The sequence below is a fragment of the Lepidochelys kempii genome, chromosome 3 (genome assembly GCF_965140285.1).
Source record: "Lepidochelys kempii isolate rLepKem1 chromosome 3, rLepKem1.hap1, whole genome shotgun sequence".
Taxonomy (NCBI): domain Eukaryota; kingdom Metazoa; phylum Chordata; order Testudines; family Cheloniidae; genus Lepidochelys; species Lepidochelys kempii.
In genome coordinates, this window is record NC_136382.1 from 147,861,530 (window position 1) to 147,887,944 (window position 26,415).

Here is a 26,415-nt window from a genome sequence, read left to right on the forward strand (position 1 = left end):
AACAGTACTAGGCACTACCATACAGAGACCTGGGTTTGGGAGTGACTTACACAGGATGAGGGAAAGGAGCAGCATGCAATGCCCTTTTCACCTCATAGCTGCTGTTCACAGCAGAATTGGTTAGTCTCTAAGATGCCACTAGTACTCCTTTTCTTTTTGCGAATACAGACTAACACGGCTGCTACTCTGAAACCTATTTTAATTGTGTGGTTCTCTCTGTTCTAGAACAATTAATCATCTTTGAGATCAGCTGTCAATATTTATTAATTTAATCACAGTCAGAGAAGTTAGAGATGTGAGGAAAAATTATTTGTTATCTAGTCTTTCCCTCTGCCAGCTTAGGGTTTTTTATGAAGGTATATTTTTCTCATGCTTTGCCCAGTCTAATAATAAATGTCTCAAGTAATAGAGATTTCACAGCTTCCTTTGGAAAACTATTCCACTGCTTAAGAACTCTTACTGGTCAGAAATTTTTCCTGAGACTCAGCCTACAATTTTCTGCTTCTTAATTTGGTACCATATTTTCCAATTATGTTCCCATACAATCCTAAACAATTCCTCTCCCTTCTTTGTTTATGCCCTTCCAGTATTTGTAGACTGTTATGTTTCTGCTAAATCTTCACTTACCATAGATGGCAGCAAGAATGTCTTAATATATTAGAGATGAAAAAATTCACAACAAAGTGAAACCCTTGAAAGGGCTCTTTCTTTCTGAAGATTTCTGAATGGGCTCTTTGAACTTTATTAATAGTCCAAAATTAACCTGTATGCCCAAAATTGAGGGAGGGGCAGTAGAAGACTGCACACACATTGGCCATTTTTTCTGACTGAATTCCCTAGAGATTATGCAAGTGTGGGGAAGGAAAATAGCTTTCATTAGAACAGAAGAGGGAAGAATCATTCCCACATGAAGATCAACAGTGCAGTTGCCTTAGGTAGAGTGAGTGACATACTGCAGGGGAATGTGATTAATAATAAACTGCTCAACCTTGGCTCTGTGGCAGGATTTATTGGACTAAGCCATAATCTCATATGGTTCAAACTGATCCTTTCAAATAGAGAGCATACACTGAGTTGAATTCTGAATGATGCTGCTAATATCTGTGTGTGTTATGTGTTGAGGTTATATTTGGGTGGGGGGAAATTCACTTTGGACCACTGATGATAGACCACTACCTATTTATTTATTGGTGAGACTAAGGAGGGGAAAGTATCTTTCTGAAACTTTGAGGTTAGGGAGAGACTGTAACCTGGCACTGAGGAAAGTAAGACAGAGTTATAAAGGGTATTGTAGGCAGTCAATTTTAACAGGTCTTGTGGGAACTCCAGCATGTATCCTCTCTTCCAAAAGCCTGCAAATCCTCTGAAGCTTGGTTTTTAAATGCTTACTTATGTCTGAGTATATTTTTATCTCCTACATTTAGATGAAAATATAGCTTTTATTTGTACATTTTGTAGAACAGTAGCAGCCACAGCCAAGAGGGAGTAAAGAGAGAGGTAACATAAAACATGTTGGAAGCATTGCCTCCAGAAGGGGCAAATTAGAGATCAGGAAATGGAATAAGCATTGAGGATACCTAATGAGGTGATTCAAACAAAGAAGAATAAAAGAGCAGGCAGGACCTGTCAGTAGCCTAATTGTAGCGGCAGTGCACTACCATGTAAGAGATACAGATTGGATTTCCAGAGTTTGTATTTGCTTGTTGGGCAAAAGATACAGTTGAGGCATGAAATGGGGAACAGCTATTTGCAGCTTTAACGTACTGACACTTTCCCCAGTACAAAGAGGTAAAGGTTAATCCCATTTTGACACTGAGGTGCTCCCAGGTTGTACCATATTTCAAAATTTTACTGGAGAAAAATTCTCCTTTTCACGTAGTCCTCTGCTTTATCTCCAAATAGTCCTCTGCTGGAAAATGTAAGAGTTTACATTTCACCTTGACTTCCATGAAAATCAGTTTGAAAAAAATTGATCTCTGAAATGACTCCTTTTTACTGCACTAGAGTTGCAATAAAAATGAATATGGCTTTCGTATTTAACATAAGTAAATCATGCCTTAAGGTTCATGCAGACATGAACAGAATTTTAACAACAGTACTTAAATGTTAGTCTTTGGGCTTTACAAGATGTAAAAGAATTTATGGAACTTTTTTTTTTTTTTTCAAGGATTTATCTCTGACACAGACTTTGTTCAAGATACTGTTTTGTTTTTCAGATTTCTTGACTTTTCTTAGATTATGTAAGGAACTGCTAAAGTGTAAAATCTGAGAGACAATGGTAATATGTGGTTAGATTGACCATGGATTCTCCTATTAAGGGGCTCATTTCCTTTTTATTTTTATAATAGGCGGAAGAAGTCTTGAGGCGAGAGCTAGAAAAAAAGGAAACACCAGGATTATATTGCTTGCTGGGTGATGTTCTTAAAGATCACCAGTACTATGACAAGGCTTGGGAGTTATCTAAGCATCGCAGTGCCCGGGCCCAGCGCTCCAAGGGTCTCCTCTATCTTCGCAACAAAGAGTTCAGAGAATGTGTGGAGTGCTTCGAATGTTCAGTGAAGATTAACCCCATGCAGGTTGGGAACGAAAAACAAATATGGTTTTTAAAGTTTGCATGTTTACTTTTTAATTTTGTTGTGTTTTTAAATGTATTTTTCAAAATTTAAAAAAAGGTTAACTGTGTTCACAAATGGTCAGAGTAACCGTTTTAACGTTATTAATTTATGTGGTAAACATTGCTGATCTTCAAGGTGAGAGACTAAGAGCTCTGTCTAGAAGCAGCATAATAAGGGAATGGACATGTACAAGCTTTCCTATGCAGGCCTTCTGCTGAAATTGAGACTTGGCTTTTTGCATCCCCACTGTCCCCAAAATGCCAAGACACTGCAAATGGTAGTGTTGCTAGGCAATAAAGGGCGGGGTGGACTAACCGCATCTGAAGTTTCTTCTCACCGCCAAATGGTCTGGATCAGAACTTTCAGTGACCTCATGTGATGCACTTCTAGAAGTGATAGTTGTACGTAGTTTTACAAGTTTTATACTACTTTACAGACATTTTATTATTTAATCTATTTGGCCCAAGTGTAGTATTAAAGTGCAAAAGTTTGCAAAAGACAACGCAGTAATACAATTATGGTATAATATAGAAGGTATTTCTCACTAATGTATATTCTTAATCTAGCGTGATATTTTTTCATGTAATATAGTTCCCTAGCTGCAAAATAGTATTTCATGTGCATTTAAGAATATATCAATTTTATAGGCATCTTAGAAGTACCTAAAATAGAGATTATAATTTATAGAATCTTAACACTATTACTCCCTCCTTTTCTGCTGGCAAAAGATTTTTACACGCAAATGTATTTATAAATTTGATTGGCTGTCTTGCATCCTAGTTAAAGAAAACAGACCATATAGATATTTTCAGTAGCGAATCCTGCAAAAGAGTCGTAGGAACTACCATTTGGGTAGTGACAAGCTTATGGGTGCAGCTAAATCCGTTCACTCTTTAAAACATGTATGCTGATGTTTCGGTTTAGGGCTGAATTGTGTCTTATAACTATTGCCTTGCACTGGGAATGGATTATAGCTGCTACTTCCCAGCAGGCATTGTGCTTCATAGATGACTCCTAGAGCTCCTTAACAAATATGGGGAGCACTGCTCACACCCCATAAGACCTTTCTTGGATTCATTTCTTCTGCACATCTCTTGGCTGAGTAGTGGTTCTAGGCCAACAAAGTTTTTGTCCTTGGGGGGGTTTGAGGATTTTTGGCTATGAATAGGCCTGCATGGATAGCACAAACCTAGAGTGGCACCTTATGGCCTGTCCCTCCCTCTGTGCAGTAGCTAACCCCATTCTGGTCCTTTATGAAGAGATCTTGCAGCTTGACAGTAAACAGAAAACAGATATGAATTTTCATTTAACACAGTCTGCATGAGGTACCACAGGAAGAGAGAAGGTTCCAGCAAAGTAAAGTAGAACGTCAGCTGTCAGTGTTTCCAGGCAAGATCCAGAAACAAGGTTAGGAGTACTAGTGGCACCTTAGAGACTAACCAATTTATTTGAGCATAAGCTTTCGTGAGCTACAGCTCACTTCATCAGATGCACGAAAGCTTATGCTCAAATAAATTGGTTAGTCTCTAAGGTGCCACTAGTACTCCTTTTCTTTTTGCGAATACAGACTAACACGGCTGCTACTCAGAAACAAGGTTGTAACTGAGAACCCTGTAAACCAAACAGATAAGCTGAAACGGTCTGGGAAAGCAAAATGGAGCTTCCCAAGCAACAAAGATCTATCTCTTGGTTCAAGGGGATTGAAGAAAGTTTGGGATCTTCTCACAAAACCAACCACAAGAAATAAGGGAAGAGTGAGCACCATCAAAAAGGCCTTGATTTGCTGTGAGAATAAGGGGATCCTGCAGTTGGAGAAAAGAGGGTACTAACAGGTACAAGCAGTAAAATAGTCTTATCCTTTAAATTCTTCAGATTATGATTTCTGGTACCTCTGTTATCATGTAACCAAAAGCTTAGAACATGAGAAAGAGAGAGAGGTTGGGGAAAGGGTATATTTGGGAGAAATTTGGTTATATGGATAGACAGAATTTAACCAAGGGGAGTGCCAGGCAAGAAGAGTAGTGGAGATAATACCACATCTGAGTTTTTAAAAAAAAGGAGAGGGGTGGGGGAGACTTCATCACTCAAACATGAAAACACTCCAGAGGCGGTGTCTGTATCTGTGACTGACTTGAGCCATCTCTGTGAGTCAGCAAGAACTTTTATAAATTGAGATGATGATGAGGCTGTTAACTGAGACAGGAGAAAAATGCAGGAGAGCTGTATTAGGTTTTTGAAAATTAGACATTTGAGGTTCATTGAGGATGTAGGAAATAAAAAAAAATGACTTTGAAATGTTGGTAGCACAGTAAAAGAAAGCACAGAGAAAGGTGCAACATTCCAAAGAGTTGATTGAGATCCTTGGAAAATAAAGATTAATAGATCCTGATTATTTTATCCACAAGCTAATTAGCAATTTATAGTAAACAAAGCGCTTAATCATTTAGGCCAAACTAGGTTTCTGATTGAGTGTTCACCTTAGTTTCTGAAAAAGTTACCTGAAAATAAAAAGAAAGGAATGTATTAATGTCATTGTCCCAGGACATAAAAGTATAAAGACCTGCAAGCAAATTTAAAAGTCTGAGTAAAAGCACACTTACGTATCTGATAGAATGGAGATAGTAATGTTAAATAGTTTACTTTCCAACCTGAGACTTTGAGAGACACTAGAACATCATGGTTAAAATTGAACCTGCAGCTCATTTGGAAATGTTTGTTGTGCTAAAGTATTCTGGGCAGTTAGCTCCAGCTATTCTGTAGTAATTTGGCTGAAAGTAGATGCATGAACAATGTTACCTGGCATCCAAAGAAAAATAATAAATTATAGTAAAGAGCTCCTGTACTGCAGCAGGGGAATTAATTGAGGTTTTCAGAAATTTAATATAAGCTTCTTTAAATATGGCTAGTTTTTCTTTTTAACAACCCTGTCCCGTCCCCCGCCCCAAAAAAAAAAAGGAAAAAAAAAAGAAAGCATCTGTTTCCTTGCTCTGAGATTTGGATTCCTGCTCCATAGCATGTTTGTTTTCTCTCTTGACTTTGCAGGGAAAATGAAAACAATGCACTGCCAGTGGCAGTTGCTCTTCCTTAAACTTTATTTACATGTGGTGACAATTCTTCAATGAGATAAAAACTTGTATTTCAACAGTAATTGTTTTTTACAAGTGAGACTAAAGTAAACTGAATAATTTTTACTGAGTTATTTTTCAACAAAATCTTCACATTTGTTTGTCTCACAGTATGCTGAAAGCAGTATCAGTAATTCTACATTTTTGGTGTTGGAGTCTATAAATGTTTCAGCATGACTCTCAAGCATTATAAGGTAAAGCATAGAACACATTTCACCTGCTTATTTTGGCAATACAAAAGCTTGTTCTAATGCAGATTATATGGAAGATTGTTGATTAAGATCTTCCCATTGTTACAGACACAGCTGTGCTAGAGAGAGTTCTGGAGCCATCCATAAGAACTAAAACCAGTAATTCAGCATCTGTGACCTTAAGCTACCTTCATCTGTGAAGCAGCTGGCAGCCTTACTGTTCCATTTTGCAGTCTACCTTCTAAAGTCTTTCTTCAGTTTGTAACCATTTTCTCTGATGGGGAGGAAATTTGAATAAAACTGGCCTTCTGCACTGTTCTATCCAACTTCTAAGATGTACAGAAACAATTTAATCTGCCTACAGCAATCTCTGTGAAGTGAACTACAGAAGCTTGGTCTCCGTCTGCTGTTAGTTACTCATGATTAAGGTTAAGTGTCTGTCACAGGTATTTTTAGTAAAAGTCAGGGACAGGTTGTGGGCAATAAACAAAAATTCAGAGAAGCCTGTGACCTGTCCCTAACTTTTACTAAAAAAATACCTGGGAGGTCTGGGGGTAACAGTGGGAGCAGCACAGGGGCTGGCCTCCAGCAGCTGCTTCAGCTGCCCCATGGATGGCCCCAGGCCACTGCTCTGCCAGCCCTATGGAATGCTGCTCCGGCAGCCCTGGGGCAGATTGTCCACCCCCTCCACACTGCTTCAGCCCTGGGCTGCTGCTCCAGCGTCCGTGGGATTGACAGCTACTTCAGCCCTGCCGATGTGGAAGAAGTCATGGAGGTCCTGGAAAGTCACGGAATGCGTGGCCTCCATGACAGAATTGTACCCTTACTCATGATCACTGCTGTGCTTGTGGTGGTGGTAATTTGCATTAGAGTAGTACCTAAAGGCCCCAGTCAAGATCAGGTCACTGTTGTACTAGGCAGTGAATGAACATATAGTTTAAAATCTGAATAGACAAGACCGATACAGGTTGGGAGAAAGAAAGTGGTATTATCCCCATTGTATAGAGAGAAAAGTGAGGCACAGATATTAAATGACCTGCCTGTGGTCACCAAAAAAGTCTGCAGAGCCAGAAATTGAGCCCAGATCTCTTGCATGTCTGGACTGCAACACTGTCTTTCATATCAGTTTTGAGCAGCTTGACAGTTCTTTTCCAACCTCACCTTTCTAAATGTTGTGGTAATTAGTTTCTCTTACTCTTCTATTTTTGGGTGCAATTGACATTCGTTGAACTATTATCCTATTTCTCTGCATACCAGAATCTCTGTCTGCAATTAGTGCAACTCAGGACTTCTGCTTTTCTCTCCAAGGTGAGTGGCTTGTCAGATTCCACCCACATTTACCCCGCTGTATACAGAGGTACATTTTCTATAGAATCACTTTTTTGGTTACTGTTATGTGTGATGCCCACTCCAGTAATGCCTGTCCTGTAAAGGATATAGATATTATAATGTGCTTTCCCCTCTTCTATGTCTGTATATTGTGCTTCTCATAACTGTTCCCCAGGTCCATGAGAAGATGGCATATAATTCCTCCCCCTCCAAATCTCCTGTCTTTCCACAGAATCGTACAAAAACCATCAAGGCTAATTGTAGTTCTGCAGAAACAAATCACCCTGTAGGAAAATATTTCCCTGAAGCATTAAGAATTTAAATCCTGAAGTGATTCAATGCTTAAATGACATGTTTGATTCCAGTGAGTCAGAGCCTGATTCTGATTCATACAAGGACTCAAGTTGACTCAAATTATATACACATTAGAAGCTAAAAAAGGAAGAAAGATCCATTCTTGTCTTCCTGGTCCCTGTCTCCCATGGGAAATGCAAAGGGAAAAAAGTATTTAGAGTCAAATTCAGCTGCTATTATTCAGGCAAATTCCCACTTAAGGCAAGAGGAGTTTTGGTTAATAAAGGGCAGCAGGTTTTATTCCTTAAAGCGTAAAACTAACAAGCATTCTGCTGAGAGGTGCTCTTCATTTTTTGTGTTCCATCCAAAGAAAGCTTTTAAATGAAAGCCAGTCCAAAACAAATAAAAATGAGCAGCTTTCCTCCATATAGGAGAGAGAAATTTCCTGTTCCTCAGGATGTTCTACCTATGATTTAGAGGCAAATTGTTTGAGACAAGTTGGACAAAATAATGTATCTTGCCCGCCCGCCGCCCCGCCCCTCCCCCCTTGGATACTGAAGTTTTTCATACACCATTGTCTTCTAAAGATCTGCCTAAAATGTATCCTTCCAAAAGTTAATTCTCTGTTCCAGAATATCTTAGAAGAAATGTAGGTTCCTCCCAAAAATTATGAATGATTCAACTACATAAATGACACATTCTCTGTTGCTAAGAATCTATTCTTCCTTTCTAGCATTGATCAAAAAAACTTTCTGATTTCTGTGAACAGAATCCGGTGTTCCCACAGATTTCTTAGATAAGGATATTGACTATTCTTCCTAACCTGGTTTTTGAGACTGAGGCTAGAAATGGCTTACATTTTCACAGCCAGAGTCTTGCTACAATGGGTTGTGCCCATTCCGGTGACAGTTGGCAGCCCAGTAATCTGCCAGTGAGAACTCTTGACACACATACAATCCCATTTATGTTACTGACTCACTTCCCCAGTAGAATTACAGCATGTGAATTAGAAGGAGAGGAAGGGTGATAGTTGAGTTAACTTGAGAAGCCTTGAGACTTCTTCCACCTATTGAGTTAACTAACACCTTTATTTAGCTGTGACACTTGAGTACCTTTCCCAGAGCTGAAGAAGAGCTCTGTGTAGCTCAAAGTGCTCTCTTTCACTAACGGAAGTTGGTCCAGTAAAAGATATTGCCTCACTCACCTTGTCCCTCTACTATCTTGGGACCAACATGGCTATAACAACACTGCAAGCACTTTTCTGGAAGTAGCAGACCAGACCATGTGGCTCAGAAAACTTTGCATGCTAGCCTGCACGGATTTGAGAGAGCCTGCAAATAGGTCATATATTAGTATCTCTCTGGAAGTCAGCTTGCCATTGACTGCAACTGGATTTCAAAGCTTCAAACAATGCAATAAAAGTCTTACTCTCAAGAATTTCCCTTTTGAAAATCAGTCAGCCTTGTAGCGAGTGAGGCAGTGGGCAAAGGTAATTTATGTAAACAAACAGGGTTGAACTTTTATTCTAAACTTGCCTTGGGCTTCCTGATCACAAGGTATAACACAGATCTGAGCCTAAATTATCATCATATGATGGTATCTGCTTTGAACTGAATCTTCACAGTTCAGTCTCATCTCTGTTTTTCTAATCAATGGACAGACTTGGATATCAAACCAACAAACTAGTGCCAAAAAGGAACTTTAACCTAGTTTCACAAGCCTTGACAAAATTTATTTTTTGAACCTCTGACAAAGTTTGCCTTACACTACTTTTCAGTCGCTTTCCTCAGAGAAATTATTACATCAGCCAGCAGAGTAGTCAGATTTGATGCCCTGCCCAATAAAGTGGAATTCTTATTCTTTCTGCACAGAATACTGCCAAATCCGTCTCTAAACTAGCAGCGTATCTTGTTCACTTTTCATCTTAGTCAAAAATGTCATTACCCACCTTAGAAACACTTAGAGAAGGTACATGTACTCTTTCTAGATGTTCAAAGGACAAATAAATGTTACCTCAATACAGCAGAGGATCGAAGGAAATGGATTCATTAATTGGTTTTGATGGGGGTCACAAAAGAGGCATAAAAACTTCAAAGGCCGCTGCCTATAGTAGTCAGAATGGCCATTACTGAACAAAGGGGGAATTGAGGCACAGAAATTAAGATCAAAATTTCAGCTAACTATGGGTGCCCAAATTGAGACTCCTAGGACCTGATTTTTCAAAGTACATAGTATTTAAATCATTCAAAGCACATCTCCCATTGACTTCAGCTCCAGTTGTGAGTGCTCACCACTTTAATTCAGACCCCACAGGGTGTCAAGTTGGGTACCCAGAAAATGAGGAATGCACAATTAGTGACTACCTGTGGAAAGTTTGGTGTCAGTAACTTGACTAGTATCATTTAGGAACTCTGTGGCAGAGAGAGAATCCAGTTTTCCAGGATGGCATTCAACTGTCTTAACCATGAGACTGTCCTTTCTTTACATAAATCCGCTGTCTCATTCACTATACAACTTCCAGATTCTGCAACAAATGAAGCAGACAATAGTCTCTTTCCTTACATAACCCTGTGAAATAGCATGAGATTGGGATGGAACATATTGCCAGTGGGTTTCACAGATATTTGTGTACAGCAAAGGAATACTGAGACTCATGAATCTTGTGTTCCAGTCCAGGCTCTTGAGAGAACTGTGCTCTAGTAGGCACTGATTCTTCTGCCTGTTTTCCCCAAGCTTGACCGTTCTGTCTCTTTCCCCCTCCCCATACAACCTGTCGCTGTCTTTGTCCCACCCCCTACTCCTCACCCCTGTCTCACTTTCCTCGCTTATCCAGTCCCAGTCTTCACTCCTCAGGCTTTTCATCCAAGTCATAGTCTCATTGCTCAGCAAGCTTAGCTCCACCCTCCTGGCTCCTTGTCTGATCTGTCTGTTTCTTTCATGGCCTGTGCCCACATTCCCTGTCTCCATTGGCTTCTGGTCCCAGCCTCCCTCTCAATCTCCTCGTCAAATCAGAGTACTCCCAATCTCTATGCCCAGCCAATCCCAGTTCTCCCCTCGCTCTCTGGTTCCTTGTCAGATTTCTCTCATTTCTCCCTCCACCTCCTTGCTCCCACCTGGATCCTGTCCCAGTCTTCTTGCCCAGTGAGTCCCATGCTCATCCCCCAGCTTCCAGTCCCAGTTTCTCTCTCCTTCCACTTCCAGCCTCCAGTCCAAGTCTTTTCCCCCTAGGCTCGTCGTATCAATCTACTCCCTCCCCAAACCAAGGTCCTGCTCTCATTGCCTCTGCATTGAACATGGGAAAACAGCATAGTGTCCCTGTTTCAGAAATGGCTGAACAGCATTGGCTGAAATTTTCCAAAAAAGATTCAGCTGAGGGGGAAAGTCAAGGAAAGTGTGGGCCCCTTACTGAATGAGGGAGACAACCTAGTGACAGAGGATGTGGAAAAAGCTAATGCACTCTGTGCTTTTTTTTCCTCTGTCTTCATGAACAAGGTCAGCTCCCAGACTGCCGCACTGGGCAGCACAGCATGGGGAGGAGGTGACCAGGCCTCTGTGGAGAAAGAAGTGGTTCGGGACTATTTAGAAAAGCTGGACGAGAACAAGTCCATGGAGTCGGATGCACTGCATCCGAGAGTGCTAAAGGAGTTGGTGGATGTGATTGCAGAGCCATTGGCCATTATCTTTGAAAACTCATGCCAATCGGGGGAAGTCGCAGACGACTGGAAAAAGGCTAATGTAGTGCCCATCTTTAAAAAAGGGAAGGAGGAGGATCCGGGGAACTACAAGCCAGTCAACCTCACCTCAGTCCCTGGAAAAATCATGGAGCAGATCCTCAAGGAATCAATTCCGAAGCTCTTAGAGGAGAGGAAAGTGATCAGGAACAGTCAGCATGGATTCACCAAGGGCAAGTCATGCCTGACTAATCTAATTGCCTTCTATGACAAGATAACTGGCTCTGTGGATGAGGGGAAAGCAGTGGACGTGTTGTTCCTTGACTTTAGCAAAGGTTTTGACACAGTCTCCCACAGTATTCTTGCCAGCAAGTTAAAGTAGTATGGGCTGGATGAATGGACGATAAGGTGGATAGAAAGTTGGCTAGATTATCGGGCTCAATAGGTTGTGATCAATGGCTCCATGTCTAGTTGGCAGCAGGTACCAAGTGGAGTGCCCCAAGGGTCGGTCCTTGGCCCGGTTTTGTTCAATATCTTCATAAATGATCTGGAGGATGGTGTGGATTGCACCCTCAGCAAGTTTGCAGATGACACTAAACTGGGAGGAGTGGTAGATACGCTGGAGGGCAGGGATAGGATACAGAGGGACCTAGACAAATTAGAGGATTGGGCCAAAAGAAATCTGATGAGGTTCAACAAGGACAAGTGCAGAGTCCTGCACTTAGGATGGAAGAATCCCTTGCACCGCTACAGACTAGGGACCGAATGGCTAGGCAGCAGTTCTGCAGAAAAGGACCTAGGGGTTACAGTGGACGAGAAGCTGGATATGAGTCAACAGTGTGCCCTTGTTGCCAAGAAGGCCAATGGCATTTTGGGATGTATAAGTAGGGGCATTGCCAGCAGATCGAGGGACGTGATCCTTCCCTTCTATTCGACATTGGTGAGGCCTCATCTGGAGTACTGTCCCCAGTTTGGGGCCCCACACTACAAGAAGAATGTGGAAAAATTGGAAAACGTCCAGCAGAGGGCAACAAAAATGATTAGGAGACTGGAACACATGACTTATGAGGAGAGGCTGAGGGAGCTGGGATTGTTTAGTCTGCAGAAGAGAAGAATGAGGGGGGATTTGATAGCTGCTTTCAACTACCTGAAAGGGGGTTCCAAAGAGGATGGATCTAGACTGCTCTCAGTGGTAGCAGATGACAAAACAAGGAGTAATGGTCACAAGTTGCAGTGGGGGAGGTTTAGGTTGGATATTAGGAAAAACTTTTTCGCTAGGAGGGTGGTGAAACACTGGAATGTGTTACCTAGGGAGGTGGTGGAATCTCCTTCCTTAGAAGTTTTTAAGGTCAGGCTTGACAAAGCCCTGGCTGGGATGATTTAGTTGGGGATTGGTCCAGCTTTGAGCAGGGGGTTGGACTAGATGACCTCCTGAGGTCCCTTCCAACCCTGATATTCTATTTCTCTGACACCCAGCCTCTAAAATTTCAGCCAAAACAGTTAATGTTGTAATGTTCTAAGCAACTGAAAAATGGATCTTACAGTAGGACGTATTGGGCAACCTTGATAGTCGTAGTAGTGCCAAACTTTTCTTCTGCAATGCTTTTTATAACTTTATTTTAAAAGCACCAATAATTGTTTCCCAGAATCTAAGCTTTTTGTGTTTTAAAAACAAAGTTTGTAGATCGTATGGCTTAAAATGTGAACTAAATATAAACCGATGTGTTGTCTGCCTAAGTCTGCAGAGAGCCTGAAAGGTTTGAATTCCCCTTTGCGTCTCCCAGGGATGTTGACTCAGAAACCTAACAATACTTTCAATGTCAGCATAGATAAGTATTTCATGGATGATCATTTTAGCAGAAAGATCAAGCTAATATACTACTTTTATTTTTAGGTGTTCCTGCATATGTTGGGCTGTATTGGGTGGTTCTTGCTAACAAGGTTTCCTGGGATGAGGCATGAAGAATTCAAATCTTACTCTGTCCCACATTTAGAGTCACCTTCTAGCCTGCCAAAAATTTTGAGAGTGGGAGAAAGGAGATGCAGCCCCTCCCCAATACCAAAACCCTCAACTGGTTTGTGGGTGTCAAAAACAACTCCCATAGAGTCCTGAACGCCAAAAGTCTCAACTTTCAGCTGTCAAACCCACCTACCTTCCATGACATGTAGAAAGCTGCTGTGTCTTTTCAATACAGTTATCTGCAGCCCAATGAAAACTGAAAATGTTGAAAGAATAAAATCAATTAATTTTAATATCAATAAATAACAGGGAATTACTGGTCTGGTTGGACTGGTGTGGGTGGGGTGGACAAGCTGAAAGTAGGAGACTAGTGTGGATAGAAATGTGCATCATAATGAGTATCCTGATGCAAGGTTCATTTGAGCTACCAGCTTTTGGTCACTGACCTGGTCTGGGCCCTGAATTGCTAATTGTAACACTTTGTATGTACTTTCATAGTGAGAGCCTATGTTAATGGCTTGCTACAAGATCAGCAGAAAAATGGACCCGTTGTGTTAATTTTGTTACAACAGGGTAGTTTGTGACACCTTTACCCACATAAAAACCTTCCTCCACAAGTAGTTATGTTGAAATCAAAAGGACAGTGTGGAATAAGATATTGCTACACAGTATGAATTAAGGATAACATAATCTGACCCAATTTTTTTTCCTTCCTACAAAAATAGTGACTCTTTCTTTCATTATTCTTATCTTGGCACTTTGAATGATGGAGGCTTTTTACACTAGATATTAGAGTCTGGAACAATTCCCCAGCTGATTATAAAATGTTTTGAAATGTTGAAATCCAGTTTGATTTTTTTTTATGGATGTGTTTAACCAGCAAGGACTTCAGAAAATGTTTTATCAATGTATTTAGGACTCAGTACCAAAATCAGATTACTTGTTCTGAAAGATAGTACTGTTTATCTTAACTTGCTATTGTTGGAAAAGTTACTGTTTGACCAACTCACTTCTTTGGCTTTTAAAGACATCTACTCTGCACACCTCTTACTATGGCATATCGTGTATGAGTAGTTGCATGCCACAGTGAAAATCAAACTGCGCCCACTCTGTGGTGTGTAGCTACCTGTCAGTGAAAGGATCTGGCAGTGGGGTGGCATTGGGGGAGTGTTTCCCTGCTGCTGAAGTCTTTCCCTGTGGCAAGGAAAGGCTCAGGCAGCAGGTTGCTGACAGTTTTCCCACTGCTGGAGCCTTTCCTTGTGGTGGGAAAAGACTCCAGCAGCAGGACATTACACTGGTAAAAACAGAAGTATAGACAAGGGAGGCACTGCTTGGGTGAATAGAGAGCCCTGTAGGGTACATACCTGCATACATACTCTCAGGATTCAGGAGTGTCTTTACTCGCTTAAGCAGTGCCTCGACATCTAATTATTGCACGAAAAAGGATTAGAAGTGTGTTTGTAGGTAATGCTAGTTGAAGCTTATCAACAAGTTTGCTGCATTCAAAACAAAAAAACTAAACACATTATTGGCAGTTTTCTCTCTAAAAATGTTAGTTTTTTTTAAAAAATTGTAATTAGTAGGAACATTTAATATTGTAACATCATAGCTTTTGCGGCTATCATTCATTTTTAATTATCAGACATTTTTATGTAGAAAATGTAATTTTGTACTGCAAAACAAATTTTTTTATCATTAACAATATTTATAGCCAGGACCCAAAAATGAACATAATTTTCTCACAAGATACAAGAAAGGATGCAAACTTTTGAGTGTTATTCACTTGCTTTTCTAAACCGATGTGCATTGGTGCTGTGCGCTGTAAGCGCAAACCTTGTGTGGAGAATTAAGCAATTCACGTATATTTTATACTTTTGTATATCCATGATTGTTAAAAACTTAGGACAAAAAACTGCTCTATATTTTGTTTGGAAGATATTATTTCTTCTAATACAAGGTTATATCTAAATATCATATAGACAGAGTTTCCACCTATTCCCAGCTCTTCTGAGAGGATGTCATGTGGCAAGGGACGGTAGTGGCCCTCCTGCAGCCCCCAGAAATACTGTGTACCCCTTCTCCATCCACAGGCCCCTATGAATGCCAAGCACCCCCTCCTCTGCCGGGCACCCCCCAACCACTGTACCTAGAGTACCAGACACCCCTCATCTGCTGGGTACTCTCTGCCCTCCGCCCACTGCTCGTCCAGGAATATTAGTCACCCCTCACCTACTCTCTGTTCTCTCTGTGATAGCAATCCATTTTAGTTGCTGCAGTAGGCCTTTTCTGAGAGAGAGTAGAATTTCTCTGCCCTGTGTACTTAAATTTTGTACAGAGAAGACTTATTTAAACATCAGTTCAGTGTGAACTACTTCCACTTTTCATCTATCATAATCAAAAAACTACATCTTAACTTTTTCAGAATACAAGGGATTTTGTTTTTTAAGTTTTAAAAAAGAAAAACAGAACAAGAGAGTGAGTTTGAATGTTTGCACTGCCCATGTTGTGCCATAGAAGTCAGCACCTGGGCTCCCCAGATTAAAGAACATTTGGAAAGCAAACTTAAGGCTAAGAGAAGAAAGCAAAAACAGAAATAAATGTACATTGGAAGCAACATTCACACAGGCACAGAAGAAAAATCAAGATTGATGTGATGTAATAAGTGAATTTCTCTGTGCCCTGTACTTCTCAGGGTAAAAGTTAGGCCTTGATGATGGCCTTTTGGGAGATTTTGTGTGAAAGTTTTGCCTGGCTGTGAAAATCCCTGTCAAATTCAATCAACCTGACCAAGTCATATTTGCTCTGCTCTGCCTCTTACTGCATGAAGGTAACATTGGAAGTAAAGCTGAATGAAAAACCTGAATTGCTTGTTTGTCTTGCCCAGGTCTCCTACTGTACATTGCTGTCTCTCATGCAATAGGTATTCCAGAAATGGCTAATTTAAGGAAGTTAATAATTGAGGCTAGTACTATTTTCATGTATTTCAATAAGATGAAAAATATCTTCTGTGATGTCTGCAAAGAGAACAAATTTGAATGCAGCCTTCCAATTGCTGTAGTACTGAAGAGATGGTGTAGTCTGTAGTTAGTTATTCAGAGTGTTCAGAAGGCATGGAGTGTCCTCATTCAGCTGTAAGATTATGAAGAGTTCAGCAGTGCAAAAGCTGAAAATTCAAGCAGCTACTCAAGAAACTAGGCAAATCCTTTGCACAAAACTCAAATTTTGATCAAAATGCTTCAGTCGTATGAAGCATAGAAGAAATTGGAATCTTGTTCTTCAGTAGACACAATGTTCTCTAACACAGAAGCGTATGGCACTCTGGTCAACAGAGTCACTGCAGAACTTTGCACAAAAGCACATTTGGGGAGATTCTAGAAAAAAATAAATCCTTTCATGTCCATTTTGCCAGTCAGGGAGCAATACTCAGAAAGGCTTTCTAAAATTTTCACGCAGAGCTATGTCACTCGTGTCTCCTGAGGCTTTTAAGAACGAATTGTCATTCTGGAAAATTATTGTGCTTTTTGACCCCCGTTGTAATAGTGTGGTCTCTAATAATACATTTAATGAAGAGAGAGTAAACTCCATGCATACCTGGCGATGCCTTCTCCAGACAATGGCAACACCACTTCATTTGAATTCTGGAAAGTTCACCACACCAACTTCCCAGATTCAAGCTATGCTGCTTCCCTCATCCTCAGTGTCCTGCCTAGCTCAGCAGATGTGGAAAGAATATTGTTCTAAATTCAGGTACATCCAAGACTGCAAGAGAATGAACTTTTGAAAAGACATTTTGAAAAAACTGCTGAGAGCTAATTCTACCACTGACTTTCAGAATTTACACTGACACCTCTTATCTCAAGCATAACTGTCAATTGTTTTTAAAAGAAAAAAAATTAATCACAGCAGTACACTTCTTTTGCTTTCACTACTTAGTTTTCTCCATTTTTTTCCTCTCCTGTGTCCCTCAACATTAACCCCAGTAATTATCCAGAAAACTGAAGTTAATTTTCACCCATTTTTCAAATAATATAATAAACACTAAAAAATTCTAAACAAAATAAAAACTGGAAGTGAAGGGTCCTACATATAGAGCAATGCCGTATAACACCAAGAAATGTATGGATTTGAGAATGAAGGAATCTTAACTAATTTATTTTGTGCAGAACATACATACTGAATTCCCTTTCTCTTTGTTTTCTTTTCAGTTGGGTGTGTGGTTTTCTTTGGGCTGTGCCTATTTAGCTTTGGAAGTCTATGACGGTGCTGCCAAAGCATTTCAGCGCTGTGTGATGTTGGAACCTGAAGTATGTACAATTTATTGAAGATTTATCTTTGCTCATCTAATAGTTTGTGAAAGAAGCCAGGGGCTCCCAAAAAAAAAAAAAGTGGTTCATTCCTTAGTTCTAATTGTTCAATTTTTACCCTGTTCATAAAGGATGTATTTTCTCATTAAGCATCACAAAAAGATTTGCTTGATACTTGACTTTTCTATTTTATTCATCTACATACACACACCCACACCCGGTAAAGTCCTTTATGGTATACAACATTAAAATAAAGCAGATAATGCCCAAGTGCTTTTTGATTAAAAAAAATTAGAAGTGAAGGAGCCTATTCTTAAACAGATAATTTGTTAAAATGCTTAGTCCACTCTAGACTTTAAAGGAGCCTCCTGCACTCTCCAGTTAGCTGTGCTGCTTAATTAATCTTTCTGTGGAAGTGGCAAACTAATCTCAGTTAGAAACACTCACTGAAGAAATGGCAGATAACTGGCCTTTGGAACTAAATTTGAGATTGAACTCAGTCTCCCACAAACTGGGAGATGTTTGGGATCCACGTTTACATGTGTGCATTATGCAGGTGTGTGTCCACCATTGCCAGGCTCACAGGATGCCAACAGGATTATACTCCCTTTGTTTTTTGTGTGTAAGTGATGTAGGGAAGAATGCTTTGAGCCTACACAAGGGTATGTTGGCCCGCACTGTTCTATCAGGTGGTCTGGCCTTAGGAGTAGAAACCTCTGTCTCATCCTCCCTGCTTCAGGAGAAGTATATTGATGGTATTCATTTATTTTTACTAAAAAAAAAAAAATTAAATTAAAAAAAATAAATTTTAAAAAAAAATTCTCAGTATAATCTGAAAATTAACTCAGTTGTGCGTTTTCTTCTATCCATGAATATGAATTGTTAAACTATAAATTAAAACCAACTTTTTATGGAAATCATTCCAACTTGTTTGGTATAGCTCAGTCCTGTCTGTATTCACAGGAATAGACCAGTTGATTTCCTAATGGTTTAAATGGGATTTATTTGAGTAAAGGATGCAGGATTGGGCTCTTAGTCCTGGTCTACACCTAAAATTTAGGTTGACCTAGCTATGTTGATTTACTACAGCAACGGAAATACCCTTTCCATCTCTGTAGCAAGTGTCTTCAGTATAGTGCTACAACAGTGTAGCTGCAGCACTGCAGTTGTGCCCTATAGCATTTGTAGTGTAGACATACTCTTAGTCACAATAACTGAAATTCACTGTGTGCAGAAGTCTATCACAAGGTCATCACACTAGTTAAGTCTAAACTAAGCCTGCAAAACACTGGGGCCTTCAGTGGTCCATAAGTCTGTTGCCCTCAGCCCTGGAATGAATTTCACTGAAATATTCTGGTTCTGTTCTTGTTTTGGGTTTACACCATTGTCACTGCTCTGACTTCAGTGGAGTTACTCCAGATTTTCTTCAGTGTAAGTGAAAGCAGAATCAGGCTCAATATGTACAATGCCAGAACAGAATTAATTTAACCATTTACAATTCAACATTTCTCTTATATTTCTGACTGTTGCTATCATTTTGTTTATTTACCAGGCAAATTTTATTTTTTTAATTAATGTTATTGCCACCTTAATATTTAATATGTATGTGCATTTATTAATGTATGTATATGATAAGGAAAATTGGTCATGTAAATCTATTATAATTTTACGTTTTATTCAAATGATTTTTCCCAAATAAGTGGAATGTCTTTGATTTTAAGTGCTTCCTCTGTTGTAATTGCAGAATGCTGAGGCCTGGAACAATTTATCAACTGCATATATCAGATTGAAACAGAAGTAAGTACTTCAAAAGGTTTAGAGAATACTGCTTCCAAAATAAATATTTCTGATTTCCTTTCTCCTAACACTGAGAGATTATTCTCACGATGTGGTTTACTCATTAATGCTAGTCCTCTACCCTTCAGTCTAGTCTCCCAGTAGGTTTCCTACAGTGATACTAATTATAAATTAATCACCTTTCAATTGGAGAAAAATATATTTAATTAGCTTTGTAAAGAGCAATAATTTGGAGCTGATATTTTCAAATTCATAATTCATCGCTTATACACTAAGTACAAACAAATCAAAATTATTCATACTAGAAATGGAAATTAATTGGACTGTGAAGCCAAAAAAGATATGTCCATTTTAAAACGGAGGATATAGTCAAACCTATATTGATTCATGCTATATTCAGTTTGAGATTTGAGGGAACAAGTAGTAGTTTACTATTGACATCTATAAAAGCAGATGGAGATTAGTATGCATAAACCTGCTTGTTCTTTTCCCTCCAAATTAACCATTAACAGAGGAAACCCAGACTCAAAGCAGCTAATTTCTTATTTCTGTATTTTCACTTGTTGTAATATTAAAGTTCTCTATACTTTACTATAAAGTTTTGGTAATATTCTTGCAAGGGCTGAATATGGAAGAACAATTTAATTTAGATAATACTCTGTACTTGGACTGTGTCTCATTATATTTTCTACCAAAAAAGAATAAAACTTTAGAATGAAAAGTAGAAGCATGAAAGTATATTAAAATTGCCAGTGTTTTGTTTTAAAAACTGACATTCTGAACAATTTATGTGGTTTAACTTTAATGAAATGAAATAAAAATGAGGAGAACAGTGAGTTCGCACAAAGTGGTAAACACGTGAAATAAATTGCCATGAAAATGCATTGTAGCAAATGCTATAAATAAGTCTGAGATGTTTAGACATATTTATGGAGAGACGAAGAGAAGAAAGCAAGGAGTAGAATGACTGCCCAGGCTGAAACGAGGAATAGAAATAAACAGACCTAGTTTGTTTGACCAAATGTCCTTTTCTTCAGTTCCTGGTGCCTTTGTGGAAGTGTCTTGAAGGAACTTCACAATCGGTCATCAAAATCAGGAAGATTGAATCAGACAGTTACTTATTTATTCATTATCCCTGTTGAACTCTAAAAAAGACAATCTGTTACCTGTTCACAAGATAGGGTGTTTATGCAGTCACTCAGAATGCACTGTTTTAATTCAGAAGTAGATAAATGCAAATGCAAATCAGAGGATGTTGGTGTTTGACTCCTACTTCTCAACCTCCAAAGCATGCTATGACACTTCAAGGGCTGTATGCATTGTCCTATGCCTAATAATTAGAAGTATTCTTCATCAGAATGATTTCCACCTACCCGTTTACAGCATAGGGCAAAGGCACTATTGAGCGATGTGTTCTACTTCACTTTTTTGACTTTGACTTCAATTTTATGGTATCAAGAAAAACTCATGCCAAAATTGCAAGGTATTTTATGTCCTTAACACAGACAAAAATATTAAGTGTTGGAAAATATTTTTGATGTGCTGTGAATTGAATCATCATTTTCATATTTCTTTCCACTGTAATAACTCAGCATTAAAAAGCTATTTTATTTTTCAAAAATCGATTACAACCGCAGTGAGAGGTTGATTGCTTTGTCATCATTTGTTGGCAGAATTCAGATTCAAGATTGAAAATATCAGTACATATGGCCAAACTGTATGAGGAGATTTAAACCCAAAGGTGCATTTAAAATAACAGTGGAGACAATTATTTTGGTGAAGTTCTATGGCCTGTGTGTTATACAGAAGGTCAGACTAGATGATCAAATGTCCCTTTGGCTTTGGAATCTCTTAATCTACTGTGTTCTTTTTTAAAAAAACAAGAAAAAGTTACCAAGCAATAAGAATGACAGTGTTTTATTTTGCCAAAATGTAACAGCATTTACATTTACTGAAGTGATTAAATAAACACCTGCTTTCTTTTTTTTCCTATACAATTGTTGTATTTATTGTAATATTTTCTTTATATGCATAACAAACAATAGTAAAAGGTCTGTCCATTATACTAGGTGTCTTTCATTGCAGTTAATTGGAAAGGGCCAAAGTTGTATTTATCACTGTTGGTTAATGACAATTACATTTTTTTGCTTCTTGATCAAAACCTTATGATCTGATCAAGTGTTTGCAGACAACTTACTACAGTAAATTATGTGGTTTTTCTTTTGTAGATTATGTGTAAGGGGAGATTAATGGAGTATTTTCATTATCTGTGCTTACTGAATTTAAGGGCTAGCTCAATGTCTTTTCAAAGGAAGGTGGATAACAAATAAGTCCTGCAAAACAGCTTATTTATTAACAGCTGAGGTTACTGAGTATTCAGGAGGCAAATCAATAATCTACCTATGTTGCTGTCCCAGGGAGAAAGGCTTTGAAAGTGGTCAAGGACCACTGACTCGATATATGTCACTAGAATGATAATAGAGGAGGAATTATTGCAGGAAGGCTAACAACAATGTAATCTTCACTGAGGCCAACTGGTATCACTGAGAGAGAGAGGGAGAGAGAGCGCGATATCTCAGAACAGGTATGAGATAGCGAGCTATGTAATCAACTGGTTTGAGCGGAAGGGCATGAAAGAAAGGGATTCTCAGGCTTTCATGTAAATTCTGAGCAACTAATCTTAATGTTGCATCTGTTTTCAAAATGTGTTCATTAATTATGTAGCCTTTAAGTAAATACAGAATGCTTTTAATATGTTATATGCCAAATCTTTTGTTTTTATTCTTAACTAGAATCCAAGCATTTCGCACGCTCCAAGAAGCTCTCAAGTGTAACTATGAACACTGGCAGATTTGGGAGAACTACCTTGTTACCAGTACAGACATTGGAGAGTTTTCAGAAGCAATTAAAGCTTATCATCGGCTTATGGATTTACAAGAAAAGTACAAAGATGTGCAGGTGGGACAGATTTCTTTTTATGTTTTTACATGTTCGTATACATTCATTTTTCCTTGTAGAAATTATTTGCATCATTATCAAGTACATTTCAATAACAATAGCATACTTTACAATGAAAGATATCCAGGCAAGTCTGCTTCATTATGAGATTTTGATTGTAAAGAGAAATAATTTAAACTGGAGAGGAGACCAAACAAAACCCTGGATTGCAACATCCCCAGGCTTTGAGGGAGAATAAATTTAGAGTTTGCTGCTCAGGTCCATCCCTAAATTGAACTGTTGGGGATTATTTCATTTTTCACACTCTTATGTATCTCACTGTAAACATTAATACAGATTGTTTTAGACCAGTGGTTCTCAAACTTTTGTACTGGTGACCCCTTTCACATAGCAAGCCTTTGAACGTGACCCCTCTTTTAAATGAAAAACACTTTTTAATATATTTGACACCATTATAAATGCTGGAAGCAAAATTGGGTTTGGGGTGGAGGCTGAAAGCTCTTGACTCCCCCATGTAATAACCTCATGACCCCCTGAAGGGTCCTGACCCCCAGTTTGAGACCCCCTGTTTTAGACCTTCCAGCTGTAGTAAGGTTATGATTTTTCCCCATAAATTTGAAAATGTATATCTTATACAACCAAACCTTTACAAATGAATTAAATTTCATGTACTGAATATTAAACCAACATAATCCAATACTATGAAAATATAATGGATGAACTTCATATGCTTTTCACTGTAGAAAATGAAGGCTAATATTTGTTTTTATGTATTAACTGTGCTTTTATATCCCTGGCAAACTTTGAGTTTGATCAGGAGATGTAATGAATACACTGTACTATGACTGTCAAAGGCATCTCGTTTGCTCTTTTTCTTTTTCAGTTTACTTTTTAAATACCAAGAATGCCCAAGTATTAGTATTAATCACTTGTATAATAACCACCAAACACAAGTCAGCCTGTTATTCCATATGAGCAAAATCAATCAAATTTGAGATAGTTAAAATTGAAAAGGTTTTAAAGCTCTCTAGTGTATTTCAGTCGCAAATCAATGTCTGTGGAAACATCTGTAGTTTTCCATGTGGTAAGGATTAGTCTATTGGCAGCTACAATGCTGTCATTAGGAAGGAATCATGTTTATTCATGGGGACACAGTGTAGATTTTTCTGGTTAGGAAGTGCCTTTCTGAATTACTGATTCAAATAATAGTTGTGTTACACAATGCAGTCCAGAACTGATCCTAATATCACTTTGGTCAGATTGTCATTAGCCTACAAGAAGTAAAATACCATGTGAACAAATTTGCCTTTTCTTCTGTGACCGTTCACGTGTTCTGAGCTTCACGTGCTTCTTTCACCATCCAGGGTGTTCTTTTAGGATTTTATATTGGATATTCAGTTAAGCTTTTTGCATATTGCTTAGAATAATTTTCCACTTTTGTTGCATAATTTTCCTTTCTGTTCTGTTTTCCCCTACAGTTTTTAATCACACACTACGGTTTTTATTTGGTTAGGACTGTATTGATGTTAAATGTCCTGAGTTTTTGTTTAAGATGTCCCAGTAGAGATGGACCTTAAAAAGCCTTCCAAGTTCTTCTTCGAGTGATTGCTCATGTGTATTCCACAATAGGTGTGCATGCTCACCACGTGCTCCGGTGCTGGAAGTTTTTCCCCTAGCAGTACCCGTAGCGGGGAGCACCCCGCCACGACCCCTGGAGCGGCGGCTGCCTGGCATGGTATAAGGGAGGATGCACTCCCCCCACCCTCAGTTCCTTCTTGCCACCAGTGAAGGTGCGTCGGAACTGCTCAACTCCAGCTTTGCTGCAGCTCGTCCCCAGAACTCTGTTTGTTCAGTAGTACCTGTAGTCAGTTAGCTAATTCAGTTAGTTTAGTTAGTCATTGAGCCTGGGCCCTGCACTCCAGGCTTTAAGTCATGTGGCTCTTGTAGGTGCTCTATTTCAAGGAGCGACCTGCACATGGATTGTCTGCACTGCTTGGGAGAAACCCATATCAGCGAAAGATGCAAGATCTGCAAGTCTCTCAAGCCCCGAAATAAAAAAGAAAGGGACATTAGACTCAGGGCCATCCTGATGGAGTCGACGCTGGCCCCGACCCCGGTATGCCAATCCGGACTGGTACCCAGCACCGCGGCATCTGTACACGGAGACCCTCCGGTACTATCGTCCAGTCGGCACTGCTCCCTGTCCACGGGGCACGCCAAGAGGACCAGAGACACTCCCTCATCGCAGTGGCACTGAGGGAAGTCTGGGACAGAGGCTAGGCCCATGTCGGGTAGTCCTCAATCTCCATCAGGCCCTAGGCCTCCGACTCATGTGAGCAGAGTAGCCCGGCCCCTTCGGAGCAGGCCTCTCCAGATGTCCGGATGCCATCTACGCGTGAAGCCCTCCAGGCAGCCAGGGACATCATGTCAATGCCGGTGCCCAGAGCTCCGCTGATGATCTCCCCATGCTCCAAAGGTAAGCTGCCACTGGGATCACCACAGTCGCCATCAGCCCGGTACCAGTCTCAGTCAAGGCAATGTTCCCGACACCGCTAACTGCCCAGCGACCATTCAGGGCTCAGTTCATGTAGATCACCCTCGACACCAGCCAGACTGTCTGGATGGGTGCCGTTCGACCGGGACTCCCAGCACCGCTTATCTTTGCAAAGCAAATATAGATGGGACCGTGGCAGACGTCACCAACGGTCCTCGTCTCGCAGGAGATACCACAGTCGGTCATGGAACAATCATTGACGCCGTTCCCGCTCGGACTCCCATTCCAAGTCTCTGCCAAGGCACCGTAGCCCGGGGCGTCGATCGCCAGTGTCTCACCGACGCAGGTCCGCCCCTCGAGGCCGTTCATGGAGCAGCTACTACTGTCAGTGCTGCTCCTCTGTGTCGAGATCACGGTCCCGAGGTCAACGTAGATACCGGCACCGCCGATACTCCCAGTCCAGAGGTAGCAGCAGCGGATCATACACCAGCCTGGCCTCCACTCACAGCCACCCGTCTACGGGCTGGCTAGCTTGGCCTGAACAGCTGGCCCCGCCGGTGCCTCAGCAAGCACAATGGCACCAAGCGTCGTGACCTCCGGTGCAGCTCCCGGTGGGGGCTTGCTCGGTGGCTGGGGCCTCGGAATCACCATCGGCGTCAATCTTTAGACTGCCAGAAGAAAGGTTGGTGGGACCTCTGTCCTCGTTACCGTGCCCAGAGTCCAACCAGGTGGTGGATCCTCCAGTGCCAGACGACACCCAAAGCATCACACCTCGCCCCGTCCAGAGGAGCTGATTGCAGCCCCGCACTCCTCTGTCCCGCAGAAGGACTACCGGGCCCACCAAGACCTCCTAAAAAGGGTGGCAGCGAGCCTCCCCCTCCAGGCTGAGGAGATTGAATAGGGTTGAATAGGCTCTTCCATGTGCTGTCCCCTTCGGCACCGGGCAGGGTGGCCTTGCTGCTCCATGAAGGGGGGCAAGAATTTCAAACGCCTTGTGGCAAACACCAGGCTTGTTGGCTCCCATCTCTAAAAAAGCGGAGCTCAAGTACTTTGTACCCACGAGGGGACATGAGTATCTGTATACCCACCCAGTGCCCAACTCCTTGATGGTCAAGTTGGTCAACCACAAGGAGCGGCAGGGGCAACCAGCCACGACCCCCAAGAACAAAGACTCTCGGAGGCTGGATACTTTCGGGAGAAAGGTTTATTTATCGTCAAGCTTTCAGCTATGAGTAGCAAACCATCAGGCTCTCCTGGGTCACTATGAGTTTTACCTCTGGGAATCCCTCCCAAAGTTTGAGGATCTCTCCGGGAGCGCAATAAGAAAGAGTTTAAGGCACTCATGGAGGAAGGGGCGGCAGCCGCAAGGTCATCCCTGCAGGCTGCTTCGGATGCAGCAGACCTGGCTGCACGGTCCGTGGCCTCAGCAGTGTCCATAAGATGGGTGTCGTGGCTTCTGCTCTCTGGGCTCTCCAGCGAAGCGCAGTCGTCAATGCAGGATCTCCCTTTCAACGGGAAGGCTCTGTTTGCTGAGGAAACAGACACATGGCTGCATGGCATGAAAGACTCCCGCACGACCCTCCAGACCTTGGGCCTCTGTGTCCCTCCTCCGGCAAAACCCAAGTTCAAGCTGCAACAGGCTCCTGCCCACGCCGCCCTCCCAAAGTACAAGGCCTC

The 26,415-nt window shown here is 40.7% G+C and overlaps 1 protein-coding gene across 2 annotated transcripts in view; it reads left to right on the forward strand.

Annotated features, from left to right (window-relative positions):
- The window catches only part of TTC27 (tetratricopeptide repeat domain 27), a 185,161-nt gene that overhangs the window by 133,826 nt on the left and 24,920 nt on the right, over positions 1-26,415 (forward strand). For both annotated transcript variants that reach the window (XM_073338420.2, XM_073338421.2), the window contains 4 exons: positions 2,349-2,576; positions 17,391-17,489; positions 19,234-19,286; positions 22,079-22,244. In XM_073338420.2, the coding sequence (XP_073194521.1) occupies positions 2,349-2,576; positions 17,391-17,489; positions 19,234-19,286; positions 22,079-22,244 (546 nt within the window). The remainder of the gene's footprint in view (positions 1-2,348; positions 2,577-17,390; positions 17,490-19,233; positions 19,287-22,078; positions 22,245-26,415) is intronic.